This window comes from Bos mutus, chromosome 13 (genome assembly GCF_027580195.1).
Source record: "Bos mutus isolate GX-2022 chromosome 13, NWIPB_WYAK_1.1, whole genome shotgun sequence".
NCBI lineage: Eukaryota > Metazoa > Chordata > Mammalia > Artiodactyla > Bovidae > Bos > Bos mutus.
In genome coordinates, this window is record NC_091629.1 from 80265311 (window position 1) to 80283984 (window position 18674).

The 18674-nt window shown below is 41.2% G+C and overlaps 1 protein-coding gene across 2 annotated transcripts in view; it reads right to left on the reverse strand.

Annotated features, from left to right (window-relative positions):
- The window catches only part of PLCB1 (phospholipase C beta 1), an 865816-nt gene that overhangs the window by 75792 nt on the left and 771350 nt on the right, over positions 1-18674 (reverse strand). The window contains exon 32 of one of the 2 annotated variants that reach the window (XM_070382003.1): positions 15347-15473. The exons of the other annotated variant lie outside the window; for it this stretch is intronic. Within the exon in view, the coding sequence (XP_070238104.1) occupies positions 15378-15473 (96 nt within the window). The 3' untranslated portion in view covers positions 15347-15377. The remainder of the gene's footprint in view (positions 1-15346; positions 15474-18674) is intronic. 2 annotated transcript variants of the gene reach the window in all.

Consider the following 18674-nt stretch of genomic DNA (forward strand, 5'->3'; position numbering starts at 1 on the left):
TATCTCAAAACCCCTCGCACTTCTTGCTGTCTATGTGATTTTCTAAAATTTTCTACCTTAGGATCACCAGAGTTAGCAATAGCTCTGTTATCCCACCTTTGAATGATTATAAATTCAACTTGTCCACAGTCCATCAACACATTTTTCCATGAATAATGAGAACAGCAGAGCATGACACCAGAGTCTGAACACAAGATGTTGTCAGGTTGGTAGAAAAATCCTCTATTAAGTCAGGGCAGATAAATCAATCAGGGAAAATGCTGTTCCTGGACACTGCAAGCAAGCCTTCAAGGTTATGTAATCAATTTTTCAATTAATATGCTTCTCTGTCCTTTTAATTGTGTATAAATTAATAGCAGCTGAGAATGAATAAAGAAAAGAACACAGAAGGAAGAAGAATGGAACAAACAACAAAATAGAGCAGAAATCACATTTATCTGATGTCTGCGCAACAGAGAAGGGAAACGTGATCTGAAATCAAAGGGAGCTGGATTTTTCAAGTAGTGGGCCTTATACCTGGGTATAATCAGGGTAGATACAGCTGTGTAGCAGGACACAGCAAGATGCACTCATTTTAGAACATGTTTGCTGATGTCATAGTAGAAGTATGTGTATAATAACATTTACACATGTTTTTAAAAAGTCAATCGATTAACCAATTTAAGAGATAGGTAATATACATGGTACAAAACCCAAAGTGAGTAAGAGGTTATTTAGGGGCACTCATACCCTCATTGTATTATAATACAATTTCACTGATAATAGGTTACTAAGTTTCAACACAGGCTTCTTTAGATTAAAGGTATGTAGGAGAAGGCAATGGCACCCCACTCCAGGACTCTTGCCTGGAAAATCTCATGGACGGAGGAGCCTGGTGGGCTGCGGTCCATGGGGTCGCTGAGTCGGACATGACTGAGTGACTTCACTTTCACTTTTCACTTGCCTGCATTGGAGAGGGAAATGGCAACCCACTCCAGTACTCTTGCCTGGAGAATCCCAGGGGCAGGGGAGCCTGGTGGGCTGCAGTCCATGGGGTTGCACAGAGTCGGACATGACTGAGTGACTTCACTTTCACTTTTCACTTTCCTGCATTGGAGAGGGAAATGGCAACCTGCTCCAGTACTCTTGCCTGGAGAATCCCAGGGGCAGGGGAGCCTGGTGGGTGCTGTCTATGGGGTTGCACAGAGTCGGACATGAGTGAAGCGACTTAGCATGCATGCATAGCATGTACCCAAACAATGAGTAAGTCTGCTTCTGCTTACATATATTAATACATGCAATATACGTAGAGAAAATATTTTAAATATATACAACATATTTAAGTAAATAAATATATATATGTATAAGTATCGTCATGGATGGATGGACAAATAGACAAACGGACTGCTTTCAAATCCACTGCCCTCCAGTTTCAAGAGACAAAAAAATATTAAAAAGAAAACCCATTTTCTATTTTACTCCTTGACATGTGAGTACTATAATTCCTAGATTAGAGATCTCTATGATAAAATAGTTCTCAATAAACAATTCCTAGGTTTTTCAACTAAATTAGCTCTAATCCTTAGAGAGAATGTTCCTGAAAGCCAGAATCCTGGTAATGCAATGATAGAAGGGCGTTGAGGACCATCCCAAGTGTCTATTCTTCATCTTGGGCTCTTACAAAATCTCACATAATAGCTTTTACCCATGTTAGTTTGCCAATAGTATTTAAATACTCAGGAATTGTAAGTATGTAAATGATCATAATAAAACTCTGGCCAACACACTTTGTATATTTAGGTACAAAGCTTTAAAAAAAAAAGAAGTGATTATTTGTGAAAGTTGCAGCTGAGCCACAGTTCTGGGGATTGTGTCAGCATGGAGAGGAGACTGGCAGGCCAGACCGAAAGCTTTGCTGGCTTTCGCGCCCTTGCTGGGAGGTACCTTCACCTATGGATGCATCTACAGGATTAACCCTTTGAAATAACAGAGAAGTGGCTGTCAAGAGCCAGTCTTATTAATCTATTAGGAATATCTAATATTAGAGCTGCTCTTAACAGAAGGGTATTCTGAGCTCTTACATATGAAATGGGCATTAAAAATAAATTTCTGCAGAATTAAATTCAGCAGAATTGAGCATAATTTTCAGCCCCAAAACAGTAAACATTTCTTCTTCTAAAAATAAGCATTTAAAAGGTTTTGACTAAAAATCTTGCTGAAGCATTTGAGCAGAGTTCAATTTGGTAGAGAAGTTGATGGGCGAGAACAGGGAAAGGTTCGCGCCACCCAGGCAAGGATGCCTTTTGTTCCTGTGCGACCTAACCTTCATGAAACTGTCTGTCATTCACCTCACTACAAACATCTCTGTGTCACAGCAAGTGCTGGGTCAGGAGAGGACATGGTGTCCAGGAAACCTGCAAACAGGTTAGAAAACTCCCAGGTGACCCATTCCTTTTCAAATGCCTCTGAGCGGCTGGCCCTGCACAGCGCAGTGCCTGAGCTCCCTGCCTGTGAAGCGGCTGTCATTTAAGTCACAGTGGAGGCACCTCCCCAAACCACTCTCCCTAGAGGTATCGGAGCTGTTCTTCAAATGACGGTGAGAGGAACTGTGCTGCTGCTGCTGCTAAGTCGCTGCAGTCGTGTCCGACTCTGTGCGACCCCAGAGAAGGCAGCCCACCAGGCTCCGCCGTCCCTGGGATTCTCCAGGCAAGAACACTGGAGTGGGTTGCCATTTCCTTCTCCAATGCATGAAAGTGAAAAGTGAAAGTGAAGTCGCTCAGTCGTGTCCGACTCCTAGCAACCCCATGGACTGCAGCCTACCAGGCTCCTCCGTCCATGGGTTTTCCAGGCAAGAGTCCTGGAGTGGGGTGCCATTGCCTTCTCCAGGAACTGTGCTAGCCTTTCTATTAAAGGAAATGTCAGTTTCCTTAGAGTTGCTTCAAAATTCCAGTTTCCTATACTGTTAGTTGTATGTTTCTTGCATGTATCACTCTCTTTAGCTAAAGTGCAGTCTTTCAAGATGTTCTTCCTATTTTCAATTCTCCAAGATGGTGGCTAAATCTCTATAGATCATGGGTCTTCAAAGTGGGAGAAGAGTTGGTGGTGGCTGAGACCCACTAGGCTTCCCTAGTGTGAAGGGCCTGCTCTAGGTTTTTCCATGGACTAATGGCTACTGCCCATTTGGGATGATTGATTGGTGGCTGCTGCTTTAGTCCATGGGCTGGACCAACTGACCTGGGGAAACCGCTTTGTCTTGTTCTTAAGCTTCTACCGGCCACTCCCACCACCACCATTTCCCATCACTGGGGCATTCAGAGACGCCCCAGTCCTTCCAAGGCACACATGATATGGGAGCCAGGAGCTTTGCCCAGAATCTTCCAGATGCTGGCCCGGAGAGAAGAAATCAGAGAGGTACATACACATCTCACCTCCTGCTCTATCCTCACTGTCCTTTCCTTCCCCACAATTCCTAGGGTTGGAAAAGGCAGGCCCTCCTCTCCCTGTGTCATATCCTGAGTCCTGGGGTGGGTGGTTAGTAAGGCTCTAGCCCTTCAAGCCTGGAGTTAAAAGAAACTAAAGGAATTTGGAGAAATTCCTTTCTCTCTTGAAATCTCTCTTTTCCAAGATTTCTGGCCTGTTAATTAGGGTCTTCTTCCTTGCTGGCATCTGGTCCTATCATTTTACAGCAAATAGATGGGGAAACAATGGAAAGTGAGAGACTTTACTTTTGGGGGCTCCAAAATCACTGCAGATGGTGACTGCAGCCATGAAATTAAAAGATGCTTGCTCATTGGAAGAAAAGCTATGACCAATCTAGACAGCATATTAAAAAGTGGAGACATTACTTTGCTGACAGAGGTCCATCTAGTCAAAGCTCTGGTTTTCTAGTAGTCATGTACGGATGTGACAGTTGAACTATAAGAAAGCTGAGTGCAGAAGAATTGCTACTTTTGAACTGTGGTGTTGGAGAATATTCTTGAGAGTCCCCTGGACTGCAAGGAGATACAACCAGTTCATCCTAAAGGAGATCAGTCCTGAATATTCATTGGAAGGACTGATGTTGAAGCTGAAACTCCAATACTTTGGCCACCTCATGTGAAGAACTGACTCAATAGAAAAGACCCTGATGCTAGGAAAGATTGAAGGTGGGAGGAGAAGGGGACGACAGAGGATGAGATGATTGGATGGCATCACCAACTTGATGGACATGAGTTTGAGTAAACTCCGGGAGTTGGTGATGGACAGGGAAGCCTGGCATGCTGTGGTTCATGGGGTCTCAAAGAGTCAGACACGACTAAGTGACTGAACAGAACTGAACTGAATTGATGCTGCACTCTCATTAATATATCCTTTTTATGCTGACTATTGATTCATCAGATGAAAACATAACCCTGCCAACCACTTCCTTGGCAGTCATTTATTTAGTAATCTCATGATAAACTAGCCTGGATCCTAGGTTACATGTGCTCACTCATCTGTTTTCAAGTGTGTCTTCCCTTGACTCCTGACATCCCTCGTTACTATTCCAGATTTCTGGGTTCCTTCAAGTCTGGGCTTTGAGAAGAGGGTTAGACAAGCTGTCTACTGTTCCTTGCCTCTGGCTCATCCCACTCTTGTTTCACTTTGCTCCCACCTTGCCTGTGACCCCTCACTCAAACCCAGGGCACCAATAACCTTCTGGTCACTAAACTCAAGTGACGCCTGGTCACTGAAGTAGCATCTACTCAGTTCCAGAAACACTATGGGTGACTCCCTTCCTAGGGAGGCCTTTTATTTCTCTTGGTTTCCTTCCCGACTCACAGGGTGTAGCTTTTCTGTCCCTTTCCTGTCCCTTTCAGGCCTTTTCTCCTCTACCAAACTTCTTAAAATGAAGAGTTGTCTGGAAACAGTCCTAGGATACTTTCTCTTTTCCCTCTCTATGCCAAGGATCTTATCCATCCTATTCTTCAGTTCAACCTAGATTCACAATTCTCAAACATTTGCACATGTAGGTTATCTGGAGAAAGGGTGAAAACTTCAAGTCACTTAATCTTTTCTGCTTGAATGCCTTCTTCTCTCATCACCCTCATGATCGCCTCATACAATATGCTGATGATAAAATAAATTGTAAATGAACAGGGTTGTAGTCAGAAAACAAGCTGTTCTGGGGTGTCAATTTGGAGTGAAAGACGTGGGTAGGCAATGAGTACTGTCCCTCTGTGACTCGGACAAACCACTTTTACCTCCTGGGCTACAGAGTTTAGAGGCCATAGGTGTGACTTATTTTTAGTTTTAATAAAAGATTGAATGAGAATTGTGCCAAGTGACATTTCATTTTCAAAGTCTGAGCTACTTCTAACTGGCTTGGAAGAAAAGGGTAACATTGGAATGAAATGTTTACTACAAAAAATAAAATTTCATCTGAAAGCTGTTATTTACCCCAGTAGTTTTCTATTTTATTTCATTTATTGTTACTTAAAACTGTTAGTAGAGACAAAAATGGCCTCTTTAAAATGAACAAGGCCAGTGTTGGCTTAGTTTTCACTATGGGGTAGTATTAGCAGTGGGGGGGATATTATGTTATAGCTGAGGCAGTTTTCCAGTGGGAGACATTGCTAAGTGGGTTAGAAAAATGTTGTCAATGCTTGGATTAGTTTTGAGGGGACTTTTCTGTCGCTCTCCAATTTTTTGACATGTGCAGAGCCTGAGAGTTCACAGGCCAGAAAGCAGCATTGACTCTGGTGGAGGAAACATATAAAAAAAGGTTTTAAAAGGTAATATATCAATATATATAAAGAAGGCTGAGTGCTTTCAAACTGAGTGCTTCAGAGTCCTTTAGAGAGCAAGGAGATCAAACCAGTCAATTCTCAAGGAAATCAACCCTGAATATTCATCAGAAGGACTGATGCTGAAGCTCCAATACTTTGACTACCTGATGCAAAGAGCTGACTCATTAGAAAAGACCCTGATGCTGAGAAAGACTGAAGGCAGGAGGAGAAGGGGACGACAGAGGATGAGATGGTTGGATGGCATTACCGAGTCAATGGATATGAGTTTGAGCAAACTCTGGGAGATGGTGAAGGACAGGGAAACCTAGTGTGCCTCAGTCGAGTTGCAAAGGGTTGGACACGACTGAGCAACTGAACACCAACAACAATATCAATATTACATTTTAGTAGAAAGTTTAATTTACAAAAGATGAGTAAGAATGTTTGCAAAAGGAACTCTGCGTAATTCTGACAAAAACTTATGCCATAAACAGTTAAGATTTGTGTCAGTGGTATGCTGGTCAATATTAATAGGCCGTTCTCCTGGGGGAAAAATAGCCTGCTTTGTAGCATTTGTTGATTTGGTGTAAATATACCCCCTGTAGCCTATTTCAAGTTTCTAACATGATGCTCCTGAACTGAGAGTTAGGAAGAGGTGTGTGGTAGGAATCCTTTGCGGTGCCGCTACAGCCACCGTAGATGTTACTTACCTCCAGGGCACAGACGACAATGAAATGTCTTACCTAATTAGCAATGGTGACTTTGGGATATTTATTTCTTTTGTTTTTTTCTCCTTTTCCTTTTTATCTCTTTTTTATAAATTGAAGTACAACAATGTGTTAGTTTACAATATTATGTTAGGTGTACAGCAAAGTGATTTATATATATGTATATTCTTTTTCAGAATCTTTCCCCTTATAGATCCCTTTGTTTTTAGTATGATTTGTTTAACTGTAAATTTATATAATTTACTTTTTCCCTGGTGGCTCAGAGGGTAAAGCATCTGCCTGCAATGTGGGAAACCCAGGTTTGATCCCTGGGTCAGGAAGATCCCTTGGAGAAGGAATATGGCAACCCACTCCAGTATTCTTGCCTGGAGAACCCCACGGATGGAGGAGCCTGGTAGGCTACAGTCCATGGGGTCGCAAAGAGTCAGACACGACTAAGCGACTTCACTTTCACTTTCTTTTCACTTTTTAATAGTGTTTGTGTTTAACAACCAGCTCACAGAATCCCTGGAAAAATTTTAAATAAGTTCCTGTGAGCTAGTATAACCAACTCTAGCTCACCTCTAGTTTTTCCTCAGAAAAAAAGGAAAATCAATATTAATATTTGCTTAAGCAATATTGCTTAAGCAGTCCATTCTAAAGGAGATCAGTTCTGAGTGTTCATTGTGAGGACTGATGTTGAAGCTGAAACTCCAATACTTTGGCCACCTGATGCAAAGAGCTGACTCATTTGAAAAGACCCTGATGCTGGGAAAGATTGAGGGCAGGAGGAGAAGGGGACGACAGATGGTTGGATGGCATCACCGACTCAATGGACATGGGTTTGGGTGGACTCCAAGAGTTGATGATGGACAGGGACGCCTGGTGTCCTGCGGTTCATGGGGTTGCAGAGTTGGACATGACTGAGAGACTGAACTGAACTGAAGCAATATTTAATTGCATTCAAGTTATGAGAGGTGGAACTTTGCTTTAGATTTTTTTTTTTAACTTGCTAATTTTCCAGAACCCTATATTATAGGTTAATAGACCAATAAAATACAGGAATTAAAATCATGGATTGCTAGATCAGTAGGTGATAGTTTTCTGCATACATATATTAACTGAGTGTGAGGTATGTATCTCCTCTCAGGGGAAAAAAAACAGAAAAAAGATATTTGTTTTTTGAATGATGTGTTTTATGAACTGAACTGTGTCCTCTCAAAATTCATATATTGAGGCCTCCAACATACTGACTATTTAGAAATGGAGCCATTGAGGAAGTGAAGTGAAGTGAAGTTGCTCAGTTGAGTCCAACTGATTTGCGACCCAATGGACTGTAGCCCACCAGGCTCCTTGGTCCATGGAATTTTCAGGCAACAATACTGGAGTGGGTTGCCATTTCCTGCGCCAGGGGATCTTCTGACCCGGGAATTGAACCCTGGTCCAATGGCACCCCACTCCAGTACTCTTGCCTGGAAAATCCCATGGACAGAGGGGCCTGGTGGGCTGCAGTCCATGGGGTTGCTAAGAGTCGGGCACGACCGAGCGACTTCACTTTCACTTTTCACTTTCATGCATTGGAGAAGGAAATGGCAACCCACTCCAGTGTTCTTGCCTGGAGAATCCCAGGGATGGGGGAGCCTGGTGGGCTGCGTCTATGGGGTCGCACAGAGTTGGACACTACTGAAGTGACTTAGCAGCAGCAGCTCCTGCATTGCAGGCAGATGCTTTTACCATCTGAACCACAGGGGTAGCCACGAAGGTTAAATGAAGTCATAAGGATAGGGCCCTAACCTGACAGAGCTGGTGTTCTTATAAAAAGAGCAAGATGTACAGAGTTTCTCTCTCTCTCGAGTGCAGGTCAAAGGCTGGGTAAGGACACAGCAAGAAGCCACAGCCGACAAGGAGACAAGAGGCCAAGAGGCCTCACAGAAGCCATCCCTACTGGTACCTTGATCTTGGACTTCAGACTGCAGAATGGTAAGAAAATAATTTTCTCTTGTTTAGGCCACCCTGTTGGAAATATTTTGTGATGGCAGCTTAAGCTAATACAACATTAAATTATGAAATTATGTGCAACTCCACAGCAGTTGCACGATCCTTGCACCGCAGACTTTTTCATGATGTCATGAGGAGTTCCTTCCCATCTGCTCCTCTGCTGGATAAACTCAGACTTCATCCTGTAGGTCAGGGATTACCAGCTCTGGGAAACTTTCCTAGGTTTCCCCAGGAAGAGTCAGCCCTTCCTCTGCTATAAATAGCTCTATTATAAAGATGATAATAAGAGTTTGGTTCCAACACAAATCCTTTGTAGAAAGGCAGATTATACATTAGAAATCCAGATTCAGCATGTTACCTTTCTGGGCTGTCCATATGTTAGCCACTAGCAGCATGGAGCTGTTTATGATTAAATTTAAATAAAATTAAACATTCAATTCCTCAGTTACACTAATCACATTTTAAACATTAATTAACACCTGCGGCTACTGCACTGAACTCTGAGACATGGAACATTTCCATCACTGCAGACAGTTCTATTGGACAGGGTTGCACTAGACTGTAAGCAATCTGTGGTGGGGCCAATGGGGGTGTGTGTGGTAAGGCTGCAATCTTATTACATCATTTTATTTTCCCAGCACGTAGCCCAGTGCCTGCTATGCAGTAGCATTCAATAAATAATTGAATTAAAAGAAAAAAATTGATGCTATTTACAGTTGTAGCTCCGTAAGCATTCATGGTTCCTAGAGACCAGAGAAATGAACACACATATAAACATTTATTTTTATTACTGACAAGTAAATGAAAACTAAGAAATTTCATTTTCCCTGGGATGAGAACACCCATATGCAGCATTAAGATATAATTATAGAATTTCTCTCTCAGGTGTTCATATAGCAATCTATAGCTGTTAACTCAGAAGCCCAGTATTGATTCTAATTTCTTTTTTCTAGGTCATCTATGCTCCATTGTTCTATAACTGACCCTATGGACTCATTAAATCTTTCAGCACGATATTTATGCAAACCTATTTAATGAGTCCTCCAACACCTTGAATTCTCTGGATCTCATACCTATTATTTTAGTGGCAAACTTCTGAGTTTAATTAACTGTATTCTTCATGGACTAAAGGAGACCATAAAAAGTCACGCAGTTGGTACACAACTTTCAGACAATCTCTTTGATGCCGCATTTAAAGATCCTCAAAAAGACATGGAATAATCCGTGGGAATCTCTTTGGGTGTTTAGATATTCTACCTCTCAGAAACTTTTCTCTCTTGCTTAAGTCTTTCATAATTTAGACCAAAGCAGTTCTTCTCACTCTAACTCCAGAGCAAAAGGAAAACAGGGCCCCCCGTCCTATGCTCTGGAGAAACCCCTTTCTGTGTTTTAACTCAGACATAAACATTAGACTGACCAAAAAGTTCATTTGTGAACTTTCTGGACAACCCAAACAATCTGAAAGGAGATACTGCTCTTCCAAGATGTTGCTTTGGATTTCCTAGTAATCTCAGGGTAAATACTAGGACTGAGTAGAAATATTATTTGAATGAAAAACTGAAAGCTGTAAAAATAATTCTTTAACAAATACAAATAGACCACAGAGCAGAGCTGTGTGTGGACCCCAACTCCTTTCTCATAATGCAGGATGTGACTTTCCAAATGGGAGAAGTAGGTAAGTTAACAAGGATGCTCTTCTAGAGCTGGGCAAAGAGGAGGGTTTAAGAGGACAGAGTGTGAAGAGATGAGAAGAAAGGTATTCTCAAGGGAAGCAAGCCCCCTCAGTCTCTGGTTGGCCTCAGCATCAACACACACAAGCTGGGTGTCTGTGAGTGGAGACGTGGGGAGGAGGAGGAAAGACAAGATTGGGAGGAAGTAAGGACGTCTGACCTCAACCCCAGTGCTTTAAGGAGTGGGGGGGAGGGCGTTCACCAAGCATGGATCCTTTGAATGTACTCATGCAGGCCCCACCATGTCTGATTCCCTCCCACAATCCCCGCCTACCATTCCCACTGGATGCATCAGACACAGAAAACAGCTACCCATACCTCAAGCACAGGTTTCCTGGAGATGAGGCCTGTTTTCACCAGGCTGGAAGTTTTCTAACATTTAATCTTGGGAGAGGTTCTTCTCCAAGACATTTGTTAATAACAAGTGATTTTGAGAAACTTAATGTCCTGCCAATTCCTCTTGCTGTTGTGACCAATTTGGGGACTAAACCCCTGGCAACATTTGGTGGTGATTTGTAGAGGCTGGGGTGTGCCACCAGCAAACAAGCTTTGTTCCATGTGACTGGTGTCTGGCCCTTCTAAACACCCAGAGACCTGCTTCCTGCAGCAGAGAGGCTGGGAGTCTCTCCATTTTACAGATGAGTATACTGAGGCACAGATGGTGTGCCCTTATTGCTTGCCTGTCCATGAGATGTTAGAAAGTGATATCACACCCTGACATCTAGATCACAAAATCATAGTTTCTGATATTCACTGGGGAGGCTGAAAGATTCAAAACATGGAGTCTCCAAGGCTTGACACTTCTTGTATGACTTTAATAAAGTAATTAAGCTTTCCAAACTTTACTCAACTGTATAATGGCAAGAATAAGATGACACATGTGATACACTTTGAAGGTGTCGGCAACATAGTTAAGTGCTCAGTAAATGCTGGTTGTTCTTGTTTTTATTATTTAAGTGTCAGGAAAAAATGTTAATGTGCTTCTATGGCCTTGAATTGCTCTTTTTTTTTTTTAAGAGTGTGTAAGAACTGTGGTTTTTGTGTTCCCTATTAAAATAGGCATAAAGCAGACACTTAATGCAAATTGATGGTTTTCCAAAGCTTTATCATTGTCATTTTCAGAAATTAATTTTGTTTACTTATTTTTGTTTTTATTATTATTATTTAAATAGATCATTTTATAACTCTACCTAAAGGTTAATGCATACATACAATGAGAAAACATCCTTTTTTGTTTTTAATCTTGCCCTATTTAGTGATTTATATTTATTAAAAAATAGTTAACAGAGTTAAAAAAATGATAACCTGATCAGCTTCACCTATTAGTCTTTAGTTAATAACAAGAAATATATTTTTTTATCCCTGAAGGTTTGCATTCATGAATGAAAAGATGTGAAATTTCAAGTGTTTATATGATGAATATTCTTGGGATCAATTTCATAGCAAAAAAAACTCATTCCTTTCCAGCAAATGTGTGATAGTTTTAGGTACTATTACTTTTCATTATTCATTTTGTTTTTAACTTTATCAATGGAGATACATTTAAGGTGAAGAAGGGACATTTAGGGAAATATTAAACTTGGTCCTGAGAGACTTAGGTAGGTTGATAAGTCCAAGGAAAAAGGGGTCTGGGGCTCTTAAGGAAGAGAAAAGGACACACTTTTTTTCTACATTCACTCACCTTAGTCACATAGACATTTTTTTTTTCTTTAAGCCAAGAGCTAATGATTGATTACACAACAAAACAACTCATCTTGCTCGAGGGTATGTTTTTCCTTAAACTCTGTACCAATGTATTCTGCTTGAGGACATGTTTCTCCTTAAGAAAGTGAAGTTGCTCAGTAGTGTCCTACTCTTCGCGACCCTATGGACTGTAGCCTACCAGGCTCCTCCGTCCATGGGATTTTCCAGGCAAGAGTATTGGAGTGGGTTGCCATTTCCCTCTCCAGGGGATCTTCCCAACCCAGGGATCGAAGCCGGGTCTCCCGCATTGTAGGCAGACGCTTTTACCATCTGAGCCACCAGGGAAGTCCTTCTTAAGAACCTTCTGACTAATCTTGTCATCTTAAAATGTAAATTGTAGGAGTAGATCTAGTAAGACCTTTACAAACTTGAGACATTCTTTTGATTTATTGTTAATAACTAATAGAAAAAGTATAGAACTCCCTTGCTAAGACTAGTGACAGGGTACTCTCCGTCCCCCTCTGACATCTGTGTTGGAAGCTTCCTCTGTCCTCTTTCACTAATAAAACTTCTGCCACACAAAAGCTCTGAGAGGTCAAGCCCGGTCCCTGATCCTGAAGTTAAATCTTCTTTGGAGACCATGAATCTGATATCCTTCACCATAAGCTATCAGTACAAAATATACTTTCCATATACTGCTGTAAAAGAAGAAAATTTTGCTCTTTTGCAAATAGAAAAAGTGTAATTGTTTTAAATTTTAGCAATGAGATCTATTTTTCCATGGAAAGTGTGAAATTGGCTTATTTTTATGTTGCCTTTTTATATGTGGGTAGCTAAAGGGGTCAAACTAACTATGTGATTAGATAATTTTTAATGTCCAGGTATTGTGGGAATCTCTCTCTCTTTTGAAAATAATTATTGTTGCTAAGCAGGAAGCTCACTCACATTCTGAAGGGAGATCAAATTGCGAACCAGCCATTACAAGTCTGATGGAGCACAGTGACAAAAATGTAACCTTTAAGTCTCTATTGCATTTGTTTTGAAAGACAAAACCCAAGTCATTTGTCTGTGATTCACTGTCATTCAGAGAGAATTCAATACTCTACCTGGGGTATTAAATGTATCACAATAACTCAAAAACACCAGGACCAGCAAGTGCAACAAAAAAGCAATCCAATGCTTATAATAAATGACTTTAAAGGCAGCCTAAACATTGATAACCCAATGAGGAAGACATCTTCAAGGTCTCCCTGACACCTTCCTGGGGAAATCTACTCACCCCTCCTACACCCCATCTTCCAATGCGAGCTTTATCACAAGGTCACTACAGGGACAAGATCATCACTGCTGGGAGGACATGGACAGAATTCATAGCCACCCTGTGGTGTGACTCTCAAATAACATTCTCTGCCCTCTAGTGTCACCGTCAATCAGTTCAGTTGCCCAGTCGTGTCCGACTCTTTGCAACCCCATGGACTGCAGCACGCCAGGCTTCCCTGTCCATCACCAACTCCCAGAGTTTACTCAAACTCATGTCCATTGAGTCGATGATGCCATCCAATCATCTCATCCCCTGTCATCCCCTTTTCTTCCTGCCTTCAATCTTTCCCAGCATCAGGATCTTTTCAAATGAGTCAGCTCTTTACATCAGGTGGCTGAAATATTGGAGTTTCAGCTTCAACATCAGTCCTTCAAATGAATATTCAGGACTGATTTCCTTTAGGATGAACTGGTTGGATCTCCTTACAGTCAAGGGACTCTCAAGAATCTTCTCTAACACCACAGTTCAAAAGCATCAATTCTTTGGCGCTCAGCTTTCTTTATAGTCCAACTCTCACACCCATACATGACTACTGGAAAAACCATAACTTTGACTAGACGAACCTTTGTTGGCAAAGTAATGTCTCTGATTTTTAATATGCTGTCTAGGTTGGTCATAGCTTTTTTTCCAAGGAGCAAGCGTCTTTTAATTTCATGGCTGCAGTCATCATCTGCAGTGATTTTGGAGCCCAAAAAAATAAAGTCTGCCACTGTTTCTCCATCTATTTGTCATTGAAGTGATCGGACCGAATACTATAATCTTTGTTTTCTGAAAGTTGAGCTTTAAGCCAACTTTTTTACTATCTTCTTTCACTTGCATCAAGAGGCTCTTTAGTTCTTCTTCACTTTCTGCTATAAGGGTGGTTTCATCTGCATATCTGAGGTTATTGATATTTACAGTCACAGTCAATAGCACAAAATAAAAAGATATCAAAGGGTCAGACTCTTGATTCGGCCAAAAAATTAAAACACAATAAAACATCATGAAGGCAGCTTAAAGCTTTTCCTTCCAGGTGCTTCAGCCAGAAGCATTAGATCCCTGCTATTCAAATGTGGTCCCTGGAGATGCAGCAGCCAGGATACCAATGGGAGTGAGTCAGAAATACAGATCTCAGATCCCATCCAGACCTCCTGAGTCAGAATCTGCATTTTTTTTAAGGACCTCCAGGTAATTCATGATGCTCTGAGCTACAGCATCACTGTATGTGGCAATTGATGTAGAGGATGACAAAAAACTTATACCTCTTTCTCAATAAAATAGCTGTTTCTCACTAATTCCTCAACATGTTTCTAAACTGCACTGCTTCACAGATCAACAAGTACTTGAAGACAAAACCATTAAAAATCTCACTACAAAAAAAAAAAAATAATAAATAAATAAAAAAATAAAAATCTCACTACAAATCTATTTTCAATGCATCAGAATAGAAGTTTGCTTTCTCTGTAATCATAACAAAGCCTCTTTTATCCCTGAAATGCACACCGATTGCAATGGCATAGTTCATTTTCTTATTAGCAAATAGATATCATTATGTATTTCCTCTAGCAAGTTAAAAACCTCTTTAATTTTCAAGCTTCAATTTGTTCCAACTAGAAGTCCCTGGCCCAAGCTCCCTATTGGTGAGATAGTTACAAGAGTTCTTGGTTCTAAAGAATCAGTAAATCCTGAGATATCCCCTTGAGTCAAAGTACCATGCAGGAATACAACGACTTTTACTGGAGTTTTAAAAGGAGAGGTGTGATGAATTGAGTGGAGTGAATCAAGAAGATTTCCTGAGAGTTAATTTAACCCCATTGGATTTTAAGGTCATAAGATTGGAAACCAGTGCTTTGAGAAGGAGGAATTTAAAACATGTTTCAAAAGTGGAAATAATAGTGTGAGTGTAGGAAAGATCAAGGACAAAGGGGAAGCCAGTATTGCAAAGAGAAAAACAAAAAGATGACAGAAGACAGCAATATGGAAGAAGGGAATTTATGACAGAAGAAGAGAGAACAGTGAGGAAGCAGTAAACACCCAAGGAAGACAGGCGAAGATTAGAGACACATCACCCACCCGACCACGCAGGAAAATGGTGAGAGTGTAGAGCGCGGAGCAGAGGTGCAGGGCCACGCACAGTGCCTGTAACCCGGACGGCCACACGCCATCCTTCTCTTAAAAGTGCCCCCTCCCATCGTGTCCTACCTGGCCGGAAGGACACCGGTCTCACTGGTCATCACTTGAGAGCTTGAGGGTTGGGGGGAGTAAAGTTGGGGGAAACAGAGGGATCCTCATGGCAAGTTTCCGACAAGAATGAGGAGGAACCGTCCCCCTGTGTGGAAAAAAAGCGAGGCTGTCATTTTTGCGACACTGAAACTGATTTCCGAGTCATGTGCTGTTTCAAATTCTCTGTCTGGGAGCTCTGTTAGAGTGCCTTCTAGAATGGAGATTTAAAACCTCCAGTGCCTTTATGCTTCAACACTTCTGTCACAGATGCAGTGGAACTGGCAATGGAATTTTCTTTGGTTCTTCCCTCCCTTTGTAGGGATTAGATATTCACAACTCCTGCTTTTGCGAAATTCTCCATGAAAGTGCACTACTGTCAAGAAACCTAAGAAAAGACTGCACTGAGTCACAGACAGTAGTTGAACAATACAGTCCAGTGAGTCTTTGCTTAACAGCTATACTTTTAGGGACTATACTTTCCTCTGGAAAAGACAGAACTATTTTTTAACATACGAAATTAGTTTCGTTATCTGTCAGCATAAGCAATTGAAAATTAAATTGAATTTAAAAAATATGCATTGAGCACCAGCTGTGAATCAGGCATTGTTCCTAGATGCCTAGAACTCAAGAGCATCAGTGAGTCAAAGCCCTGCCATCATGGAGCTTACTTTCTAATGGAGAGAAACCCATACTGAGTAATACACTAAGAAAGAAGTCGGTGAACTAAAGAGAGGTAATAAATGCTATAAAAACCAGAAAGTGCAGCAGAATAAAGGAGAGAGGTGATGCCAGGGATGGGAGGATGGACAAGGAGTGTAAACTTAAAGTGGTCACGGAAGGCCTCTTTGAAAAGACAGATTTGAGCCAAGACTTGAAAGGCAGGAGACAGTTGCCCAAGCAGACATGTGAGAAATGAATATTCTTGGCAGAAAGAATCTGTGCAGTAGTCCAAGGTGGAATTGGCCTGGCTTGTTGGGGCCCAGAGAGGAGCCCAGGATGGCCTGAGCAGAGAGGAGGGTCAGTGAGGACAGGCAGGCCTGCAGCTAAGTGGGGTCAGATCACGTCACACCTTGTCGACTCTGACTCTGAGATATAAAGGGAGCCGTGCAAGGATCTTGAAGAGTGGTCTGGTTTATGTTCCCAGAGGGTGACTCTGGCTGCTGTGCTGGGAACTGTCTGTGACTGGGCACACATGGAAGCAGGAAGACCCCTTAGGAGGTTATTAAGAAATCCTGGTGAAAGATGGCAGTGACTTTGCACTGCATGATTGATCTGCAGTTGATAGCTTAATGATTATAAACATGTCCTAACTGCTTTTATAATATTTTTCAAGACCTAGGGTTATTTTCATTCCATCAAAAACAGAGACTCCATAAAAATTTAAGACTTGAAACAGCGTATTATGTATTTCCCCAACCTAGTGAAATCCTTTTCAACCAAAGCTAGAAGACAACATATTTATTTTTTAGTCACCAAATATATTAGTGCTATGGCTACTATCTTAGATATGATTTTTCCATTTATTAGCATAATTAGCTAGATCAAAATCTGTTTTGATGCCCAAATGATTAGGCACACTAAGCTTCCCCCTAAGTGCATCAAGTTGTATATGTGTGTGAGAAATGGCCATAAAGAGTACATAGTGGAAAACCCATCCAAACTATCAGAAACATGATAAACTGTTTAACTATTCTAGAGTCAGAAAAAGTTAAAACCAATTCTATTGATAAAACTCTTTGAAATATAAAATATTATTCATCTTGGTTTCAATTATAAAATCAAAGATTTGTCAAATTCAAAGATTATTCTCAGCAAATGAGTATAATAAATGCAGGACCTTGTGTCAACTGCTTTTTGTTGACAGGAAATGTATAAGCAGGACTCTAAGTGGTAGGTAAATTTGTTACATTAATTTGGCCTTAATATGTGGAAACTAGAGTGACTCTTGTTCTGAGAAATTGCTTTCCTATCTGAACGGAAACTTTCTTCAGCATGTGCCTTTTTGCACTAGCCTTTTCTCTAGTTTCCACATATCACTTCATCAAAAATTTCAAAGCACTAACACATTTCCTTTTGGAACTTCTATAAGTAAATATTTGTCTTGGGTTGAGTTTGGCCATTCTCACCCTGAAAATGTTGAAGGTCATAGAAAGATCAGATATTAGTGTCCTGAGATCTATTAAATTTTACATTTAATAGTCTGTTTGATTATTTTTACTATGCTAGTTATATCAGAGCAGGGCTTTAAAAACAAACTGGAGCATGACAGAGGATGAGATGGCTGGATAGCATCACTGACTCGATGGACGTGAGTCTGAGTGAACTCCGGGAGTTGGTGATGGACAGGGAGGCCTGGTGTGCTGCAATTCATGGGGTCGCAAAGATTCGGACACGACTGAGCAACTAAACTGAACTGAACTGAACTGGAGCTAAATTAGGAACAAAACATCTAATGACTGTTGGCAAAATTCATATTAATCATGCACAGTGATAGGCACACAGTGTTGAAAGAAAAGTAAATCCAAAAGGTTCTGTGGGCCATCCATGGTTTTGGACTTCTGGTTTATGGCAGGTGGGTAGATGAAAGTCAGTGGCGTTGAAGTCCATCTCAGTGGACTTCTTTATTGATAGCATCTTTATTGATGGTAAACTCAGTGCCTGTTGGGAAGACTCAACTCCACCAATATAAATGTTATCTGTTATAGCAGGTGTTGAGTGTTGTCTTTGGATCCACTTTCCTCCATCCATTACACCCATCACCACACTCCCACACATTTTCTCATCCTTAGAAAAGGAAAATAAGGACAAAGGAAAGGAAAAGAAAGTTAATAGGGTGGAGGAAAAGGGGAGTAATCAATGGTGCCCAGGAGAATCTCAGTTCCAAATCTGTTTAAATCTCAAACTCAGTTGTCTTGTAGGGGCCAACAGATAACAGAGATGCATGCAGCAGCCTGGGGAATGCCCTGCAGGTCTGAGGAGCAGCTTCCTTTCAGTTCTAGAAATGTGTTTCCATGTTGGATCCCTGTAATTATATAATCTAATCTTTAAAGAAAGAAAATTGAATAAGAAAAGTGCTGATTTAAAAATAATTGTGAGATGGTTTCATCCTGGCTTCAACCTGGCTAGGCTGGACATATGCCAGAGTTTCCTTTCTGTATGTTCCCAGTTAGAGTGGGTTGGAGGGCTGATTAGAAAGGCAGCAGCCACATAACAACACACATGCCTTGTTGCTGATCTGTTGACTTGTCCTGGGGTGAAGCAGCAACTGGGCCTGTAATCACTTTCCCTCCTGCTTGGGTCTTGCTTT